This window comes from Tachypleus tridentatus, chromosome 9 (genome assembly GCF_004210375.1).
Source record: "Tachypleus tridentatus isolate NWPU-2018 chromosome 9, ASM421037v1, whole genome shotgun sequence".
NCBI lineage: Eukaryota > Metazoa > Arthropoda > Merostomata > Xiphosura > Limulidae > Tachypleus > Tachypleus tridentatus.
Window position 1 is genome coordinate 24,198,489 of NC_134833.1, and position 21,874 is coordinate 24,220,362.

The following is a 21,874-nucleotide window of genomic DNA, read 5'->3' on the forward strand; positions in this document are numbered from 1 at the left end:
TAGCATTCACTGGATATGAAACACTCGGTGTGAAGTGAGAAACTTGTAGGATTTGTTTATTTAGAATTAAATACAAAACTACACAGTGGGCTATCTGTGCTCTGCTCACCACGGGTATCGAAACCAGTTTCTAGTGGTGTGAGTCTGTAGACATACCGCTGTGCCTCTGGGGGGCAAATTGTAGGGAAAAGTAGTGCAGAGAAGATTTTGGACTGTTTAACAGTATGGTTAAACAAAGGGAGGGTGACTGGTGGAGGAACACAATACCTGCCGACAAATCACTGCACCTGATGATGATGTAGGTGTCGGTAGATAGATAAAGACTTTAAAAACAGAGGTTAGTTTTAAAGTGAAATCGTAAAAACCGAGAAAATACAGCAACAAAAAAACGAAGGTAGTTATATAAACCAACCCTGTATAAGGAGTTGAACTGTAAATGTCAGTTTTGACATTGGTAAAAACAGATATATAGATTTTTATCTTAAGACAGCTAGTATGGGTATTGAAATTATTACTAAAATAAAGTAGAGAACAACATTTCAACCTTCTTAAACAATTAATTGTAATCAGTATATACAACGCTAGTTATTATTTCAAACGCAGTTGAAAAAAATGTTTTTTATTTTCTCGTATAATATGAAGTAATTTATATTAAACGTTTATATTAACCTTAAGAAGTTTATTATTAAATACTTGATAATTAAAAATTTACCATTCTATAATTTTAGATCGAACCGTTGTTCTCTACTTTATTTTGTTAATAGTGTTAATACCCATACCATCCGTTTCGGGATACATTTTTATTTCAAGTGGGTTTCTCGTCATCACCAGAAATATAAATCAACCCTGTAAAATAAGTTTTCCCTCTAAATATTAGACACTCATATTGAAAACAACAGGTATATAGATAAACCTTTCATATTGACAACAACAGATATGTAGATAAATTCTGTGAAACGAGTACAACTCATAGTGGTAACAACAGATATATAGATAAATCTTGCGAAAGATGTTTAACTGTAAGTGTCAGCTACTGCCATTGGTAACAACGAATACCGGAATCAGTTCTTATTTCTCAATATCTCTCCACCAATACTCACCAATACTACTGTGTTTCTAAGATAATACTAACCAATAATGTTGCTGGGTAAAACTTAAGATCAACCCATCACTTAGTTCAGCTGATTTAATATAGTTGTCTTACGTTCTTATATAAAAAAATTAGAATAGATTTGGGAAAGTTCAAAATAAATTAACCCCATTTTGTAACAGTGTCGAATTTTAATTTTTTTTTGTCAAAATTATGTCATAAGTTGGCTTAATTTATTTTTACAGAAATAAAACCAATGCACGTAAAGAACTAAGTACGTTAGTTTAGAATTTAACCTAGAATCTATCTGCATATTTTAAATTAATCCTTCATTGATTTTATCTACAGAAGGCGCTTCTTACGTTTTAAAATCAGAACCTTTGAATTTTCGGAAAATATTTTGTTCCCTTCGTTATCAAATAATTTCATCAATAAAAAACTGATGCGTCTCAAAGCGTCAGAAGAGACGAAGCAGTGCGAAACTCGTCAGAAAGTCTTGATTTTTTCTGAAGATACTTCGTGAAACTGATGATTACCGCTAGTTTTATTTTATCCCAGACGAAGTCCTTTTTATCAGGTCTGTAAAAATCTGGCATCAGGTAAAGTCCGTTCTCAATTATTTCTTACTCTTGTTCAAAAGGTTACGTAGAACATGACATTCCTCGTGAGTTTAACTTTTAAATTTAGGTGTTTCAAGTACTAAAAGGTAAGATAGTCAATAAAATAAGAAAAACAGTGTAGGCCTCAAATTAGAATAGAAAAATATAATGACATTAATAACGTAACTACAAGTAATACCTGATTAAAGAAACGTCATTTTCAGATGTAATTACGCAATGGAAACAACTCAGCTCTTACCGTAAATGACCACTGACAACCTTCATGATTAGGCTGTTTTCTCTAATGTCCAGTGATAAAGTTTTCGGGTGAACATTAAAGTTCGGCCATGTTGAAACAGCGAGTTCTCGGTGGCTTGAAATGATGACGTCAAAGTATGCAGAGGTGAAAGACACTGCGCCAGTCCAGAACTCCAATAGAAATGTAACTGTGAAGGTGAGCTCTGGTTGCTACTAGACATCAGTAGCCATGGAAACAAGAAAACATTAGACCAGATACGAAAGCAAGTTACGTACCGTCGTTCCTTTTTAAAACGATTAAGAAACCGAAGCGCAAAGAACATTTATATTTGTTGATTCACAGACTTTGGTCGCAGTCATTTTGAGTAATAACTTAGAAGTGATTCACTTGAGATAGAAAGAAAACTTGAGTCTAGAAATATCAAATCACTGATTGTACAGTTAATAAGTAAACATTATATACACAGATAGAGAAGTACACAGGACAGAATATGTAATCATTTTCTGGAGTACAAAGATAGGAGTGGATCTGTGAAGCTGATTTCTAGAGTACATAGATACATTGAACTGGATATGTAAACAGTTCCTGGAGTACATAGATATGACTGGATATGTGAAGCCAGTGTTTGGAATACACAGATACATTGCAGTGGATATGTAATCATTTTCTGGAATACACAGATAAAAAGATACACAGAACTGAATACCAAGCTAGTTTCTAAAGTACACAGATAGAGGGATTCATAGTACAGAATATGTGAAACTATTTTTTGGAATATGCAGACAGTGAAATACATAAATTTCTACAAAACCAGTGTCAGTTCACAGTAAAATTCTATTGATAAGACACTTTTGGAATAGATTAACACACAATTTTCACTACACTTCGAAGTTTCAAGAAATGTTTGATAAGTACTAAACCAGTGTTCAAGAGACCTTATGTATATAGGTATTATCGATAACGCTACAGTATGTAATGAAACATCTCGGCAGCTCATGTTGTAGTTTCAGATACAAATCACCCAAGATATCTTCTCTAACATTGCATTGTTGTGAAGTTTCTTTTATTTCTAAGTAATTTTTGTTGTGTTATTTTCTCATTAGTCTATTTCACTTTCTGTACTATAACCAAGCGTTGTTCAAGCACTATTATATTCTTATTTACTTGTTGTATGAAATCATTCCATTTTTTATTAACTTACAATACTTGTTTGTTTTGAATTTCGCACTAAGCTACTCGAGGGCTATCTGTGCTAGCCGTCCCTAATTTAGCAGTGTAAGGCTAGAGGGAAGGCAGCTAGTCATCACCACCCATCGCCAACTCTTGGGCTACTCTTTTACCAACGAATAGTGGGATTTACCGTCACATTATAACGCCCCCACGGCTGAAAGGGCGAGCATGTTTGGCGCGACGGGGATGCGAACCCGCGACCCTCAGATTACGAGTCGCACGCCTTAACACGCTTGGCCATGTCGGGCCACTTACAATACTACATGTGCTTTAAACACGTTCTTACAATACCAGGGGTCCACTAGTTGTTTCTAGCTTCCAATTTGTGTCAGTATCGTATTGGCAAGTTCTCAGAAAATATACGAAACAAGTAAGATAGTTCGGACATTGATCAGAAGCTCTAGCAGAAAACCTCCATTAATTCAACAGAAGTTATGATACAAAACCCCACACATTCACCAGAAGTAATTACAGAAAACTCCCGTTCATTGAACAAACGTTATGACAAAAACTTCGCTTCCTTCACCAGAAATTATGACAAAATTCCAATTAACTAAACAGAAGTTGTGACAGAAACCAACTTCCTTCACCAGAAGTTATGACAGAAACCCCAACTCATTCACCAGACGTTATGACAGAAAACTTCCATTAATTGAACAGAAGTTATAACAGAAAACCCCTACTCATTTATCAGAGGTTATGACAGAAAACTTACATTCAATTAACAGAAGGTATGATAGAAACCCTCGTTCATTGACAAGAAGTTATAACATAAAATTATCATTCATTAAACAGAAGTTATGACAGAAAAACCCATTCATTCACCAAAAGTTATGATAGAAACCCCCCACTTATTGAAGAGAAGTTATAACAGAAAACCCAATTTGTTCACTAGAAGCTAGGACAGAAGACTTTCCATTCATTCACCATAAGTTCTAAACGAGTTCGAATTAGAAGAGAAGCAGTGGATATAATTATAGATTTGAATTTGAAGGACTAGTTAACAAAACGCTAATTAGAATTACAGGAAACTAAATAAGATGTTAAACTCATTTGGTACGAAGCAGCTTTTTCAATTATTGTTTGTTTGTTCTTTGGCAATTTCCAATTCAAACGTTTCTGTTTGTTTAAGAAGTTTTCAAACTGTAATATTTATATAGAATCACACAAACAATCTTTAATGATAATGTGGTGTGAAAACTAATCCTTAATCTGTGAAAAGAAAGTCTGAATGACTAAAATGTAGTCTGAAAATAATATCATAATAAAATAACATCAAGATGAATCGTAAAAGGAAAGATAATCTTTACAATTATTGTACATATAATAATTCATTCTAACCGACGAGAGCCAGATGCATGGAACAATCAGTCGAGTGTGAGTGAGTACATGTGTTTTCTTATACCTCAGCCACATCGAGCTATCTGCTGAGTCCACCGAGGGGTATCCAGTCGAATAGGACGATCACATATAACCTGATTATCTCAATTAAAGCATTTTGTAGTAAACATACATGTCCACATGTCTGTCAGTTTATGTTGAATATATAAAATGATTACTATATGAAAATCAAACGTGGTTCTTTAACATTTCTAAATAGTAACTGGCTGGTAAAAGTAAGATCACCAACTTGATGTTAGAGATTAAATAGATTTAAAAAATGAAATTAGTGGAAACTGCTATAGTACAATTTATATAAAGTGGATAATTTTTAATAATCGCTGATGACAGTTGAAAACATTGTAAAAACATAAGGATGAATATAAGTTTCATGTTACTTCTCTGAAGCTTATTGGTTGAGAAAGACTACACAAGTTTTAATGTTAAATGAAATAAAACAGTCAAGCAGGTGAAATTGTTACCGAGTTCTATGAGGCAACTAAAAGCGAATCTTTATAGATATTTAGATAAATAAATCATCAACTACAAGTAATTATAGACTTCTTTTTATTCATCAGAGATGGAACACGGATTTCGTACAAATAAAATACATAATAAACTTAGATTAAGGCAACATTGACCGAATGTTATCTTAAATGTAGTTTTACTTGTATATATTAAAATATTATTTACTGTATTCAATACTCAATTTGTATTAGTATGCATAACTTGACACATTCTTTGACATATCTTAATTATAGAAATATTTAGTACTTGTTTAACATAAGTTAGTTAGTTATAAAATACACCCTAAAAACATTAACATGCACATTGTTTGACATAACAAATATTAAAATGTGTAACCCAACATATTGTTTCATACATTAACACTAGCACACGACACATTGTTTGACACAAAAGTTTGTTATAACTTCGTTATTAACGGATTTAACAGCTTCCATAATTTTGAATATTATAATTAAACGGTGTAATTTTTTTTTTTTTTTTTTTTTGTCGTTACTACATACAGTTTATCTTCACGTATATCTTCTTGCAGTTATCCATCGACAGTCAATTTCACAGTATCTTTAATGCCATCTGTTGGTCTATATACTTACTGGAAAACAGACGTGATTATAGCTGACATGTTTTACAAATGATTAACTTGTACACTATTTTAAAGTCCATAATATTTATATTCCTGTATCTCGTGTTAAAAATATAGCTTAAGATACGAGTTGTTTAAGTTAAAAGACTAATAGTAAAGTTATTTCTATTGGATATCCAGGATCACGTGTTTTGTCTACTAAATTGTACGAGAAACTGCTTGAAAGTTATTTCTTGCGCTAAACAAATTAAGAACATGCGAGAAAAAGTCACATATTTGGATGAACCATCACATCATAACGCCCCAACGAACTTTTCAACTACGAGATTATATCAAGTTTTTCTCGTGTTATAGTAAATATTTATCAATTTCATCAGGGCATACTAACTTATAGCTTAGTTAATATGTCTCTTGGGTTACATTAGTTTAAGATTTGGTAAAAACATAACAGTTGTTGAAGGGTATTATCTCAGGAGCTACTTGCTCATCACAGGACTTTAATCACATCACCATAAGAGTTGATTTAGGGCTAATTCAATTCACATGATCATTCTAAAAGTCTGATCATGAGCTACACACACATTCATTATCCAGCTAGTTCGAGCATGTTTGGTGAGAGGAGGATTCGAATCATCAACCCTCAGAATGCTGGTTGTGCACCCTAATCACACAGCCACGATTAAATGTGGTAAATTTGTTACTAAAATAAAAATGCGTAAATGAACATAATGTAATTATTATTATTATAATGATAACTTTTATCTGTACTTAGAAATTTCACATTTATTTATTTACGGTGGCTTGCACAATGAAGTATGTTTGTTTTTGAATTTCACGTAAAGCTACATGAGGGCTATCTGCGCTAGCCGTCCCTAATTTAGCAGTGTAAGACTAGAAGAAAGGCAGCTAGTCATCACCACCCACCGCCAACTCTTAGGCTACTCTTTTACCAACGAATAGTGGGATTAACCATAACTTATAACGCCTCCACGGCTGAAAGGGCAAGTATGTTTGGTGTGAAGTGGATTCGAACCCGCAACTCTTAGACTACATGTCGAGTGCCTTAACCAGCTGGCTATCGCAAGCCTACAATGAAGTAACTTATGTTATACGTCCAGTGTAACAATAAGGGCTTATATAGTTAAAATTCAGAATTATATAATTACAGTGGGAAGAGCATGGATAGTTTTTGTGTTTTAAAATAAACACAAAGTACTTGTTGACGATACTTATTAAGGAATATCAGCCTTGGTGACGGCTACGAGAGTCAACCTTCATGAATGAAACATGTTTTTTTAAGCAAACAAGTTGACATTATATTTCCAGTGTAACAAGGCCTGGATCGAGTTCACCTCATGATACGATCACACGTTTGGATTACTTTACACAGTTATATTATTATAGTGGACACTGAACCATGGTGGACATTTGGAAATAATATATCAGTAGGTTGATCATTTTTACAATTAGTTTATATTTTTATTAGATTTCTTTCATTAACATATCTATAATTTAACTACGAATATTTCACACATACCAGCTTTACAGATTGTGAACATACAAACGACTTGTTAAACATTCGTTGTTATACTTTCATAGCCATAAATGATTAAATCAGCAAATAGTTAGTAATGATTTCATTCTATCCTTAATATTTACAAAGTTAAATCTTGCTATATGCACCAGCTGTCCCTAATTGGGCAGTGACAGAGAAGAGAGGACAGTCCCATCCTTGGGCTCTTCAGTGGCACTCACTGAAACATTATAATGCCCCCACAGATGAAATAATTTAACTAAATTAATCCACAACCAACAGGTATTCAACAAGAGAGATATTTATGAATTTTATTTAAAGTTTCAGAGTGAAAAAACACACAAATTATAAACAAACAAAAATAAACTTTTTTATCAACTAAAAGCACTTATAGTTTCTTCATGAAACACTTCATGGTGACATTATTACCAGCCATAATACATACAGGTAACTTTCTGTAGAAATGTTGACTGTCTACATTTAAATTACTCTACTATACAGGTCTCAAAGTGAAATTTTGATAACAGCAATCAAAACATAATGTAAAAATTGACATTACAAAACAAGGACTAGTTCAGCTCTAATATATAATAGACAAATTATTCCCCCATATAACCTGAACTGTGCCCTTATCTTTATTCTTTAGTATTTGATAATTAAATTAGAAATCATTTTAATAATTAATTATAATTATTTTACCTTTCAAGGTTATTGTTGTACCAACAGTTCTGTATTAGTTTCACCATTGTAAACTCTTCCAATCAACAATTAAATACAACTGACACATACCTAATAAGATATACCAATCCTTAATCATTGAATAAGTTGCATACTTATGTAAAAATCTCATTATAACATCAATACAATTATTATTTGTATAAGATTGGTTGACTTTACAAATATTTTAAAAAGTGAAAATATTTTATGATTCTTAAGTTATGAAAAACTTAAATTTGTGCAGAGGTACAGAAAATATTTGAATCATATTCATATTGAAAATAGGGTTCTTCAACTAATGGGTAGGAAAGATCCAATGAATGAAAAGAATGAGGTTAGATATAGAACACTGTTTAGTGTATGGAGTATTACTAATTAATTAATTTTACGTTTGTAATCAATTATATTAAGGCTATGGAGATTTTAGAAGGCCTGAGTGACAGATATATAGTTGTGACCAGACAAAAAAAAAAAAAAGTCTCATAAAACAGGAGCTTGGTCACAGAAAAGTTAGAAAATGTAAAGTTAACTGTTGTAGGAGTGAATGGCCTAATAGCTGATATGTTAGAGTTAAATTAACAGTTTGTAAGAGATAAGGAGAATAATTTGTCTTATTAGAGGGTGTTCTAACCTCACTGAACATGGCTGTGTGGACTTGAACAAAAGATAGATGGCTATTGGAAGTATGAAGATCAGACAATTATTGAAAGTTCAGGATACAGCTGTGGTAACTCAAACAGCAAAGTACATGAACTATACAGATGCTACTACAATGAAAATAGAAACAAACAGTTTGGCTTGTCAGCTAAATTCTAAAGCAACTGAATTGGCACAAGTTAGAAGAACCATATATCGTTCAAGATGTAACTATATTCTTCAGAGTATAAAGAATTTTTAAACATACATTTAAACTTGTTTGAAATATATATTTTAAAACAAGTGGATTGTGTGCTGTTTATTTATTGTCATATTTATCATCAACAAGGCACACACACCTACTGTAGAAGAATCCTTAGTGTAACATACTATATATTTATATTACTCTATATATATGAAAAGTAGTTTCCAACAAACAAATAGCCAAGTTGATAATAGGTTGTAAAAGTTTTCATTGATTCTTTTGCTTAAGGGTAAGAAAGGTAGGAGTAAGTTCCTTTGAATGAGAAGACAGAATATCCATGTTGATAATAGGTTGTAAAGAGTGTTATTGGCTCTTTTACTTAAAGAGAGGAGGAGTCCCATTGAATGTGGGATTAACAACTATAAAACAACCTTCAGGATAATTTAAAAGTATATTTAAATCTTGTTCTTTCAGTTATTACTAATAAGAAATTGAGAAATGTTTTCTTCTTGTAACAGAACACTCTTCCAGTTCAGTTTCAAATGAAGTATTACATGAATTGTAAACAAAAATTATAACTTCTGCAATAAAATTATACAAAAATAAAAATAAACAAGGCTGCAATATTGCACAAGAGAAATGATATGAACATTTTCAATGCACATCCATATATATATATATGTTATATAGTTCTATATTGATTTTATCTTACAATCATTGGTTATTATAAATACCTCCACAAATATAACTATAAAAACATTGAGTTATTATAAAATAACTGATTCTAAAACTGAAATAAAACATGATTTATGTCATCACTGTAAACCTACAGAACCTATACTCTCAGAACTAATACAAGAAGAAACTTAAATACATCATTGAGCAATTTAATATAAAATAGAATACAAGTGTCCATTAAAACTGCTAGTTTTAAAACATAATTTGCTAAAATACAAAATAAAACTTTCAAAACACAATACTATTGAATATTTGCTTCCATGGACTAACCTAATAAATATGTCACCCTCACAAACATACTTAAATTGTACCTAATATAATACTATCTTCTAGTTGGTAAAGACTTACTAATAATACCTATTTTATTGTTCACTAACTTTATCTGATTAAAGCCTACTGTAGTAAAACCAATGCTCAAACCTTACATTTCACATTTTCACTAAAGTGACGTGTTCCTACGTGTACAATTTGTATTTTCAAACTGAAATCAATTTTTTTCATCAGTGAAACAGTATATAAAAATATCAGATCCTAATACTTTATTAATTAATAAAAATATCATATCCTAATACTTTATTAATTAATAAAAACATCAAATCATAATACTTTATTAATTTAAAAGCATATCAAATTTCTACCATTCCTTGTCTTTAAATCATAACATTTAGAAACTAAGTTTACCTACATTGAATAACAACTGATTTATTGAAAACTAACCACTTAAGAAAGTTTAAAGCTAAATGGTGGTTCATACATGAAATTAGTGTTGTTTTGTTCATTCTTGTTTAAAAAAGCTATTTACATAGAAATCTTTGTTTGAGCTTACACAACTTGAAATTTTCATGGTTATTGGTAAGATGAGAATGTTCATGTTCAGAAACATACAACAAAGTAATGAAGATGAAAATTATAAAAAATAGTTCATATATATATAAAAGCACATGCATATAAGGCTCTAGTTAATATCACATTATACATATGTTTATGGTATATTTCTATGTTGTGTCAATGTTTTACAAAGAGGCATGGATACAGTAAACTATTCTATAAGAATCTGTATCATGTTCATAGACTGCCATATCAACTTCTTTCTGGATCTTTGAAAATTTGTGACAACCGACTATCTGAATCACACTGCTTTTAGTGATATGAAATATATGCCCTATTTGTGTGCGTCTCTTTATCATATATTTAACTAATATAGTAAGACAAATACACTCTTATAGGCATCCTACTAACAACTCTAAATTACTATTCTCAGTTAATCAAACTATGAAATAAATGTTTTGCCCACTCTATAAAACTGCCCAAGAGTTTAATTATATAAAGTTCAAATGCTTTTTACATATTTCCAAACCACATGAAAATGAGTTTAGTCATTAACACACACTGCTGCAATATTATACTTTCTTTCTCCAATCTTTTCCACTTAGTGATTTGGTCTGGAACTGTGGTTCATCTGATGGAGTTCGTTATTTTGCGATTGATTTCTGTTTCTTCTGTTCAGCCGACCAGGACAAAGTTCAGGGGCTATCAGAGTTAGGATATAAATGAGTACACATATCCAAGATGATGCCATCTTTACCCAGACAGATGCCCAATTCTTCTCGAAGGACATCAACTGTGCCTGCTCAGGTCTAAATAAATTAAAATTCACAGTAATGACATTCTACTCACAAAAAACTATAAGGTGAATGAAAAATAGTTTCATATAATGAAAACCTAAATATTCTACATTATTAAAGCAATAAACAGTAAAATAATTAGCTGTAAGTGAAGACAAGCTCCCTCTGCTTAAACAGAACCTTACCTAAACCAGTGAGTGAGTTGCATCATGATGTACAGAGAGGCTAAACAGGCCAATAGATGGAAACATGAATAACTATAGATGACACCATTAGCTTCATTCCTAACCACCTTCTGGCCTCCCTTACTGTCAATCTGAACACCAGCAGCTGAAAAACAATAATTACACTATAATACATTAAGTAATATTCTTTATTCTGGTGTGAAATAATAATTATACTACAGGGTGTTTGGAAAGTCATTGTGCTGTTTTTAAAGCAGTGATAACAGCATTAATTCCATCTATTTCAAGCCAGCAACTGATAGCGCTGTTTAGAAACAAAATAAGAAGGATCCAAGCCTGTATTTATGACAACGGGGGTCACTTTCAACATTGTTTATAATTGTTATTCATATTTACTTTGTGTATTCTATATTGAAACATGTCTGTTAATAAATATACAAGTGCACAGTGACTTTCTGAACACCCTGTATAATACATTAAGTAATACCACTTATTTTGGTGTGAAATAATAATTACATCATAATACATTAAGTAATACCCTTTTGGTGTGAAATAATAACCACATCATAATACATTAAGAAATACCGTATACTGTGTTGTGAAGTAATAATTACACTATACAGTGGTACCTCGGTTCTCGAACTTAATCCATTCCAAAAGGCTGTTTGAAAACCGAATCAATTTTTCCCATAAGAAATACTGTAAATTAAATTAATCCGTTACAGACCTCCAAACATTATGCATTATGAAGCATTTTAAGTAAAATTATTGGTTATTTATATCTGTACAATAATACTTACATGCATAAAGTCAACCACAAAAACTATAAACACAATAAAAAAACAATAAATGAAAATTTAACTGCACTTTACCTGTGCTGAGGAGAGCTGATGGCGTAATTGAAAGGTGGTGAGGAACGTGGAGAGTAGGAGGGTTATTATTGTTTGGAAGGGGAGTCACCTTCCATAAAAACATCAGGTAACTCTCTTTCTGGGGTTCTTTCTCTTTTCTGTCTCTTTGCACTGCTACAACCAGCTTGAGACTCACTGGACCTATTTATCACTAAAAATTTGTCTAATGAGGTTTGTTTCTGCCTGCATTTTAAAATGTTTCTGAAGTAAGACATGGCATTGTCATTGAAAAGGTTTATGCTGCGGTTTGCTACAGCTTTGTCAGTGTGAAATTTTTCCACAAAACTTTGTAACTCTCCCCATTTTCCACACATTTCCTTGATTAGTGAACTAGGAACATCCTCCCTCCTCATCTGAAGACATTTCCTCAGTTGCCTTCTGTTGCTGCTCCTTCTGAAGGTCTTGGTGTTCTTCCATGGTGAGCTCAGTGTTGTGGTCTTCCACCAACTCCTCCACGTCATCACCAATCACATTCAAGCCCATACACTTGCCTAGTAAAACAATATCCTCGACAACAGGCTCAGCCTCAAAGCCTTCAAAGTCTCTATCTGCTACTGAGTCTGGCCACAATTTCTTCCAGGCTGAGTTCATGGTCTTCAAAGACACTTCCCTCCAGGCTTTGTCTATGATCCTCAAGCAATGGAGGATATTGAAGTGATTTTTTCAGAACTCTCTGAGGGTTAACTCTGTGTCAGGGGTCACTTGAAAGCACCTTTGAAACAGTGCTTTGGTGTAGAGTTTTTTAAAGTTCCATATGGCCTGCCGGTCCATGGTCTGAATGAGAGGAGTCGTGTTAGGGGGCAAGAGCTTCACCGTAATGAAACTGTACTCCTCCACCAACCCTGGTGGGTGAGCAGGTGCATTGTCCATCACAAGAAGGGCCTTGAGTGGCAACTGTTTTTCCATGAAGTAATTCTTTACACTTGGGGCAAACACTTCATGGACCCACCTCATAAAAAATTGCCTGGTTACCCATGCTTTACTATTAGCCCTCTACATGACATTTAGTTTACTTTTCAAGACATTATTTTTCTAAAAAACCTTCAGATTCTCAAAATGGTACACAAGCAAAGGCTTAAGTTTTAAGTCCCCATTTGCATTACTACATAACAATAGAGTTAGCCTGTCCTTCATTGGCTTGTGTCCCAGCAGTGACTTCTCCTCCTTGGTGATGTAGGTCCTCTTTGGCATTTTCTTCCAAAAGAGGCCTGTCTCATCACAGTTGAACACTTGTTGGGAAATAAAACCCTCAGCTTCTACATAGTCCTTAAATTCCCTAACAAATATATCAGCAGCATCTTTGTTAGAACTGGCACCCTCCCCATGTCTCACCACACTATGTATGCCACTCCTCTTCCTAAATTTTTCAAACCACCCCCAATTTGCCTTAAAGGTATCACTTATATTGGTACTGATTCCAGGAGTGTTTATCAGGAGGTCAGCATGCAACTGCTTTGCTTCCTCACAAGCTAACAGTTTTTTGTTTATCCAAATCAACAACAGTTTTTCTTCCTCTTCCATTGTTTGTGATCTTTGTTTCGTAAGCACTGTCACTTCTTTTGCAACATCAGCTCCTTTGATGACCTCTTTATTTTTCCGTATGGTGCAGACTGTAGACTTTGCCATTCCAAACTTTGTAGCAAGGTCAGACGAGCGAACACCACTCTTATATTTCGTTATGAGATCTTTTTTCACCTCTATTGTGGCTCAAACAACATTTCTTTTTGGTTTGCTGCTTTCATTATCCTTCTTTGACCCCATGGTGGCTTATTTAATCAAAATATTTAGAAAAACAACAAAAAAACAAGAATGTTCACAGCTGATTTTAGTGGGGATGTGGACTGAGCAACAGGTGAGGGTAAAATATTTTGGGCAATCTTGGTGTGGGCCGAAAATGGTTGAAGGGTCATTTGAGTCATCAGTTGGGTTATTTCGAGAGTACAGGCTATGACAGCTGGGTTCGGGAACCGAGTTTATGTTCAACAGCCGAGACATTTTTTCTCAAACAATATGTTCGAAAACCAAATTGTTCAAGAACCAAGGTGCCACTGTAATACATTAAGCAATAGCCTTCATTGTGGTGTAAAATAATCACATAATAATATATTATGCAAGACTATTTACTGTGGTGTGAAATAATAATTAACACTTTAATACATTAAGTACTATTGTTTTATGTGGTGTGAAATAATAATTAACACTATAATACATTAAGTAATACCCTTTAATGTGTGAAATAATAATTACACTATAATAAATTAAGTCATACCATTTACAGTAGTGTGAAAGATTAATTACACTGTAATACATTAACTAATACTCTTTATGCTGGTGTGAAATAATAATTACACTATAATAATTAGATAATACCCTTTTATTATGGTGTGAACTACTAATTATTATAATAAATTAAGTAATACCCCTTGCTATAGTGTGTAATTCTTATTTCACTGTAATACATAAAATAATACTCTTCATTGTGGCATAAAATAATAACAACACTGTAATAAATTAATTTAAAGCTTTAATTCTGGTGTGAAATAATAACTATAACATAATGCAATAAGTGATACACTTAATTGCAATGTGAAATAATAATTACACCGTAATATATTAAGTAATACTCTTCATTGTGGTGTGAAATAATAATTACACTGTAATACATTAAATAACACCCTTCATTGTGTGATAATATAATAATGACACTGTAATACTCTTTATTGTGGTGTGAAATAATAATTCTTTAATACATTAGGTAATACTCTTTAATGTAGTGTAAAATAATAATCACACTGGAATACATTAAGTAATACCCTTCATTGTGGTGGGAAATAATAATTCTGTAATACATTAGGTAATACTCTTTAATGTAGTGTAAAATAATAATCACACTGGAATACATTAAGTAATACCCTTCATTGTGGTGTGAAATAATAATTCTGTAATACATTAGGTAATACTCTTTAATGTAGTGTAAAATAATAATCACACTGGAATACATTAAGTAATACCCTTCATTGTGGTGGGAAATAATAATTCTGTAATACATTAGGTAATACTCTTTAATGTAGTGTAAAATAATAATCACGCTGTAATACATAAAGTAATTCCATTCATTATGGTGTGAAATAATAATCACGCTGTAATACATTAATAACCTTCAATCTAGTGGTAAATAATAATTATACCATAATACATTAAGTGATACACTTTACTGTGGTATGAAATGATAATTGTACCATAATACATGAAGTGATAAACTTTATCGTGATGTGAAAAAATAATTATACTATAATACATCAAGTAATATCCTTCATTGTAGAGTGAAATATTAGACTATAATACAGTAAGTAATACACTGGTGTGAAATAGTAATTAATTAACTGATTGATTTAGTGTTTTATGGCACAAAGCAGCTAGGCTATCTGCACCAAATGTCCAGTAAAAAGGTAAAAATAAATTAAATGAAGTAAAATACATAAAAGGAAATGAAGGTAAAACAAAACAGCATTGAAAAACAGAAAAAGCATAAAACCAATGTTGACACCCAGTTACGAGAGAAAGCAGAGAAAGATAAGTTGTAAAGGATTTTCTGTAGCATAATGGTAATGATCATAACCCGCCAGGAAGACTAACAGGTAAGTTCAAGAACCACCGTCAGTCACCCGAAGTTGGTCTTTCCAGTCCTGGTTCCGGGTTATGTGTCATTATGGCCAGTACTAAAAGGTAAAGTAATAGAAGTGTTAAATGACATGCAGCAAAAGTGTAATAACAACTCTCCAGGATGACTAACGGGTAGTTCAAACGGATAGTTCAAACAGCAGCGTTAGTCACCTGAAGTTGGCCTTTCCAGTCCTGGTGGTTAAGTTATTTAATGTTCTGGCCATTTTACAATGTCAAATTGAATTAGAGATTGAGACTCTGAAAAAAACCACAATTAAAAAGGTGTAATGAATAAATATCAAACACTTAAATGAGGTTGAAAAGATTAACGGCCATTAAAAAACTAAAAACTTTATCAAGGTGGACAGTGTCACCATCACCAATAACACTATCCAATGTTACAGACAAACCCTAGGACAGAACATGTTTAAAATAGTGCTGTCGTTGAGAGTCGTAACAATGGCAGGAAAGTAAAATGTGGCTTACAGTGATCTGAGTGTTACACAAACTACACACTGGTGCATCAGTTTCAGATAAAAGAAAACGAGTTAAAAAACTGTGACCAATGTGTAGTCTAGTTAGAACAAGTTCCTCCTTCCAAACCTTATGGGTGCTAGACGGCCAAAGCCCAATACAGGGTTTTATTTGAAAAAGCTTGTTGTTACGTTGCTCACTCCAAGTGGACTGCCAACTGGCACGGAGCCGAGCCCTAAATACAGGACCATAGTCCATGTATGGAATAGGCACAATGGTGATAGTGCCAGAGCAGATAGATTTAGCTGCCATGTCTGCAAGCGAGTTCCTGAGAATACCAACATAGCCTGGTATCCAGAAAAACTGGATAGAAGTAGATGTTAATGAGAAATGGGCCAGTCGGTTTTAAATATCAGCGAGAACAGGATATGAACCAAAGTGGAGTCCAAGGCCAGTAGAAAACTAAGCGAGTCAGTATAAATAGTGCAGATGAAGTACTGCTTTGCTGCAATATGATCCAGGGCAAGAGAAATGGCATACAGTTCAGCAGTAAACACAGAAGCTGTAGAGGGGATTCTGCATGCAACCACTGAACCACAATAAACCATGGCAGAGCCCACAGAGTCACCTGATTTTGAACCATCCATATAAATTGGAATAGAAAGGTTGTTTGAAAGATGTTCAGTAAATAAAAGATGGTACTTCCAATCGGGAGTATCTGCCTTTTTCAGATGACTTAAAGAAAGGTCACATTTGGGAACTGTAATAAGCCATGGGGTAGGATGGTCTAACCATTGGTTTCAACAATGTTTTCCAAGGACAGACCCAATTCATCCAATTGCGCCTGGATGGCCAAAAGAAGCAATGGCCGATCTACTGTTTTGAAAAAGTAAGGCTCACTGAGGAAGGAAAATACATCCCCAAGTAGGATGCTTTGGTAAGGAGCAAATTTTGAAGAATACAGTAAAGACAGTTGCAAATGGCGAAGGTGCAGAGAAGGTTCCACATATAAGCTCTGAACTGGGGAGGTGCGGAAAGCCCCAGTGCAGAGTCAAAGTCCTTGATGACGAATGGGGTCCAGCATCTTTAAGGCCGAGGGTCTGGCAGAGCCATAGACCATCGATCCATAGTCGAGTTTTGAACAAATAAGAGCACGATATATCTTTAACACAGAACATCGATCCGCTCCCCAACTGGCAGTAGACAGGACATGAAGGATGTTCAGTGCTCTTGAGCATTTGACCCGTAGCTGCTTTAAGTGTGGTATAAAGGTCAGCTTATGATCACAGATAAGCCCCAAAAACTTGGTCTCAGGGACCACTGGCAGTGAAACTTCACCGATATGGAGTTCAGAATCAGGGTGGATACCCTGTTGGCGGTGAAAGTGCATGCAAACGGTTTTAGAGAGAGAAAAATTAAAGCCGTTCGCCATAGTCCACTTCAGTATACGATTGAGGGCAGTTTGCAGTTGCTGCTCAATATATCTCATGTGCAACGACTGGTATGAGATGTGAAAGTTGTCAACACAGAGCCTGTTTGCAACAGTAAGAGGGAGTTGTTCAGTGATGGCATTTATCTTTATACTGAAAAGTGTGACACTCAAAATACAGCCCTGAGTGACCCCAAGATCCTGTACAGAAGAACGGGAAAGTGCCAAACCCACACTAACTTGGAATCTCATGTCCATTAAAAAATTTTTAATAAACATGGGTAAATGGCCAGGTAACCTAAAAATATGGAGGTCTTGCAAAATGCCATACCTCCATGTTGTGTCATAAGCCTTCTCAATGTCAAAGAATATTATAACAAGATGTTGGCGTTTGAGAAAGGCTTCTGTGATTGATGTTTCAAGTCGAATTAGGTTGTCCGTGGTGGAATGCTGTCATTGGAACCCACATTGAGTGGGTGAGAGGAGGTTGTTTGATTCGAAGAACCGAACAAGACGAGCATTAACCATCCTCTCTAAGGTCTTACAGAGACAGCTCGTCAAAGCAATTGGACGGTAGTGTGAAGGAATCTTGGGATCTTTCCCAGTTTTAGAGAAAGGTAAAATAATAGCCTGGTACCAGGCATTAGGAAAACATTCTCCTGCCAGATCTGGTTAAAAACAATTAGAAGGACATTAAGAGAAGCAGGAGATAGATGGCACAGCATGTCATAGTGTACATCATCAGGTCCAACAGATGTACTGCCAGACCGATAAAGGGCCATTTTCAGTTCCACCAGTGTAAAGAAACGATTATAGTAAAAAAGACAGTCAGTTCAAAGGAAAGAAGTGAACACTCTGCCCGAGTCTTGATGGCCAAGAAGGTGGAGAAACAAGCAGAAGTGCTAGATACCTGGCAAAAGCTTTCACCTAGAATATCGGCAATACTCCGGACATCAGCTACTTCTTGGCCATCAGAGAGTAAGATGGAGAGGGGGACAGAATTGTGGTGCCCACTGACCTTTCGAATCCTGTCCCATATGACCTTGGAACTGGTGGAAGAAGATATGCTGGTTGTGAACTTAATCCAAAATTCCTTCTGGCTTTGATGTCTTACCTGCCTAGCATGTGCACGGGCCCGTTGGAAAGCGATGTGGTTCGAAAGTGGGGGGATATCTACGGAAAGTATCCCAGGCCCGTTTTTGAGTCTTCCATGCCAAGTGGCAAGCAGGATTCCACCACGGACGAGGATATCGTGGAAAACGTGTCAAGGTTTTAGGAATACACTGAGCAGCTGCTTGTATAATACAGTCAGTTACTGCTGCAACACAGTCGTCTATTGATGGCTGATTCACAATGGCAGGATTAAGTGAAACAGTCTGCCTGATCCAGCTTCCACCGGGGGCACGCTGATAGGGTGGCATTGACCACGGCCAGTCTCTCTCAAAAGTATAGGAAAATGATCACTGCCTAGTGGATTATTGTAAACCCTCCATGAAAAATGGGAAAATAATGAAGGGGAGCAAACTGAGAAATCAATAGCGATAAAGAACTGACTAGGTGAGTGAAAATAAGTGGAAGAACCAGTATCAAAAAGAGAAAGATTGTGATCAGTGGGCATACGTTCTACAGTGCAACCCCTCCTATCAATAACAGCACTTCCCCAGAGGGGATGGCGTCCATTAAAGTCCCCCACGATTAGAAATGGAGACGGCAACTGTTCAATGAGAGCATCAAGGTCTGATTGATCATATGTCTCTCCAGGGGACAGATAGATAGAACAAACAGTGATGGTATGACCCAAGGAAACACGAATGGCTACTGCCTCCAAGGGTGTGTTGAGTGACAAAGACAGGGTGGGCACATGCTGATCAACCAATAGTGGCACCTCTCCATGTAATCGTCCATCACACAGCCTGTCATTTCTGTACAGAGAAAACTGCCGAATGGTGACTGTATCAGCAGGTTTGAGAAATGTTTCTTGTAAGGAAAGACATACAGGATGGTAGGAAGCAATCAGTGTTTTGATATCATCCAGATTAGAGCGTAAACCTCAACAGTTCCATTGTATCAAGGTGGCCATTTTTAATGATGGATAGGCAAAGTGGTTGGAGAACCCTTCTGTTTACGACCACGTCTTTTTTCCTTACTGTCCTTATTCTGAAGAGGTCTATCAACCTCCATGGATCCTGCTCTGGGTTGATTGGGCAGGTCTTTGTTGTTGGAAGGGGATTCCAGTGACTGAGGATGCGAATGAATGATTGTTTTGCATCGTGGGGTTGGAGAAAAAAATGTGTCAGAAGAAATGCCTGTATTTGAAACCAAAGGATGTGAATCTTGAGATTTGTTGGACTGTATGGGAGGAACAGAGATGAGTGTAGAAATTGATTTGTCAACCTTTTTAACCGTGGAGGTCAAAAGGCTTTTCATCTGTTTTGAAAATGATTCTCTTGGAGGTACAGAAAAATCTGTCTGCACTGTACTGTAGTTGTGGAACAAAGTGCAGCAGCATATGTCCAAGATGGAGTGCCAGACAGCAATTTCCGAGCCTCAGGATAACTAATGTTATGGGTCGTTTTCAAACGCTGCACCTCTTTTTCCTCCAACCATTTTGGGCAAGAATGAAAGTAAGAGGGGTGGGAACCATTGCAGTTGACACAATGTGGGTCCATGTGACACTCATAGGCATCGTGGTCCTTGCCACCACAACGAGCACATGTCAGGGAACCACAACAGGACGTCTTTGAGTGGCCAAACCTCTGACATTGGAAACATCGAAAAGGGTTTGGAATGTATGGCTGTACCCTGCAAATTAGATAACCTGCCTTGATGATGGCAGGTGCACGTGGTGATGTAAATGTTAAAACAAGGATATTTGTCGGCAGTGTAACTCCGTCTTTGGGAGTGGAGATGCGGCTCACTGCAGAAACTCCTTGAGTGGAGAGACCAGCGAGAATCTCTGACTCGGGAACGTTCTTCAAATCCCTCTCAACAATAACTCCTCGTGATGAATTCAAGGTAGCATGAGGGGTAACCTCAATAGGTATATCCCTAATTGCTGTTGAATTCAAGAGGAGTTCACTGTGTTGGGTTGTGGATGTTTCAACTAATATTTCTCCAGATCGAAGCTTCTTTACTGACTTTGGAGAGCCAGCAAGTCCCTCTAGTCCCTTCTAAATAAAAAAGGGAGACATTTGCCCTAAAGGTTTTTCTGAAAGAGAATGTAGGATGAAAAATGAGGTACAACTGGTGGTACAAATGTTGAAGATTGCTGATCAGTCTTCAAGATGTGGTCGTTTACCTATTGACTGTTTTTTCACTATTTTATTTAAATTTTTTGTTGGAGGATCCATAGGAAAAAAGGAAAATTTCGGTACCCACTGACCCCACCCACCATGGAGCCCTACGAGGGGACGCACTACAATGTCATGCAAGGACATTGCAGCAACGCCAGGGTTTTGTGAGCACTATACCCAAACACCAGCATCAGACACTATGTCCAAAACACCCGTTGAGTACTTCCAACACTGGTACTTGGTTGACTCTAGCCCAAGTGGACCAGCCAATTGACATAAGGGGAGCCACCCAAAGGCCGCCCGTCTACAGGAATTCAAGGCCAAAGTGATGTGTTAGGGTTGGAACCCTCAACCACCCTCCTCCCCTTCATGGGTCGCCACGCACGGCAAACACGTGAGTGGATGTTTAGATCCCAGAGGAGGTAAACTGAAAGAACAGAACCTTCTCTGGGAGGTCCCTTCACCACGTACAGGAATCCACACCGAGGGGAACAGTAATTAAACAATAATACATTGAGTAATAATTATATTATAATACATTAAGTAATATTCTTTATTGTGGTGTGAAATAATAATCACACTGTGATATATTAAGTAATACCCTTCAATCTAGTGTAAAATAATAATTATACCATAATACATTAAGTGATACACTTTACTATGGTGTGAAAAAATAATTATACTATAATACATTAAGTAATACCCTCCATTGTGGTGTGAAGTAATAATTACACTGTAATACATCAAGAAATATCCATTACTGTGGTGTGAAATAATTGTACTAATATATTAAGTGAT

The 21,874-nt window shown here is 35.3% G+C and overlaps 2 protein-coding genes across 13 annotated transcripts in view; both read right to left on the reverse strand.

Annotated features, from left to right (window-relative positions):
* LOC143227317 (sodium channel protein para-like) overlaps positions 1 to 2,248 on the reverse strand; it is a 124,123-nt gene extending 121,875 nt beyond the window's left edge. Inside the window, exon 1 of the mRNA XM_076458773.1 lies at positions 1,949 to 2,248. The gene's annotated coding sequence lies outside the window, so the exon portion shown is untranslated. The remainder of the gene's footprint in view (positions 1 to 1,948) is intronic.
* Positions 2,249 to 7,485: 5,237 nt separating this feature from the next.
* Positions 7,486 to 21,874, reverse strand: part of LOC143224865 (serine incorporator 5-like) — a 59,494-nt gene continuing 45,105 nt past the window's right edge. For all 12 annotated transcript variants that reach the window (XM_076453250.1, XM_076453248.1, XM_076453244.1 and 9 more), the window contains 2 exons: positions 11,307 to 11,451; positions 7,486 to 11,133 (listed from right to left, as the gene is read on the reverse strand). In XM_076453250.1, coding sequence (XP_076309365.1) covers positions 10,926 to 11,133; positions 11,307 to 11,451 — 353 coding nt within the window. In that variant the 3' untranslated portion in view covers positions 7,486 to 10,925. The remainder of the gene's footprint in view (positions 11,134 to 11,306; positions 11,452 to 21,874) is intronic.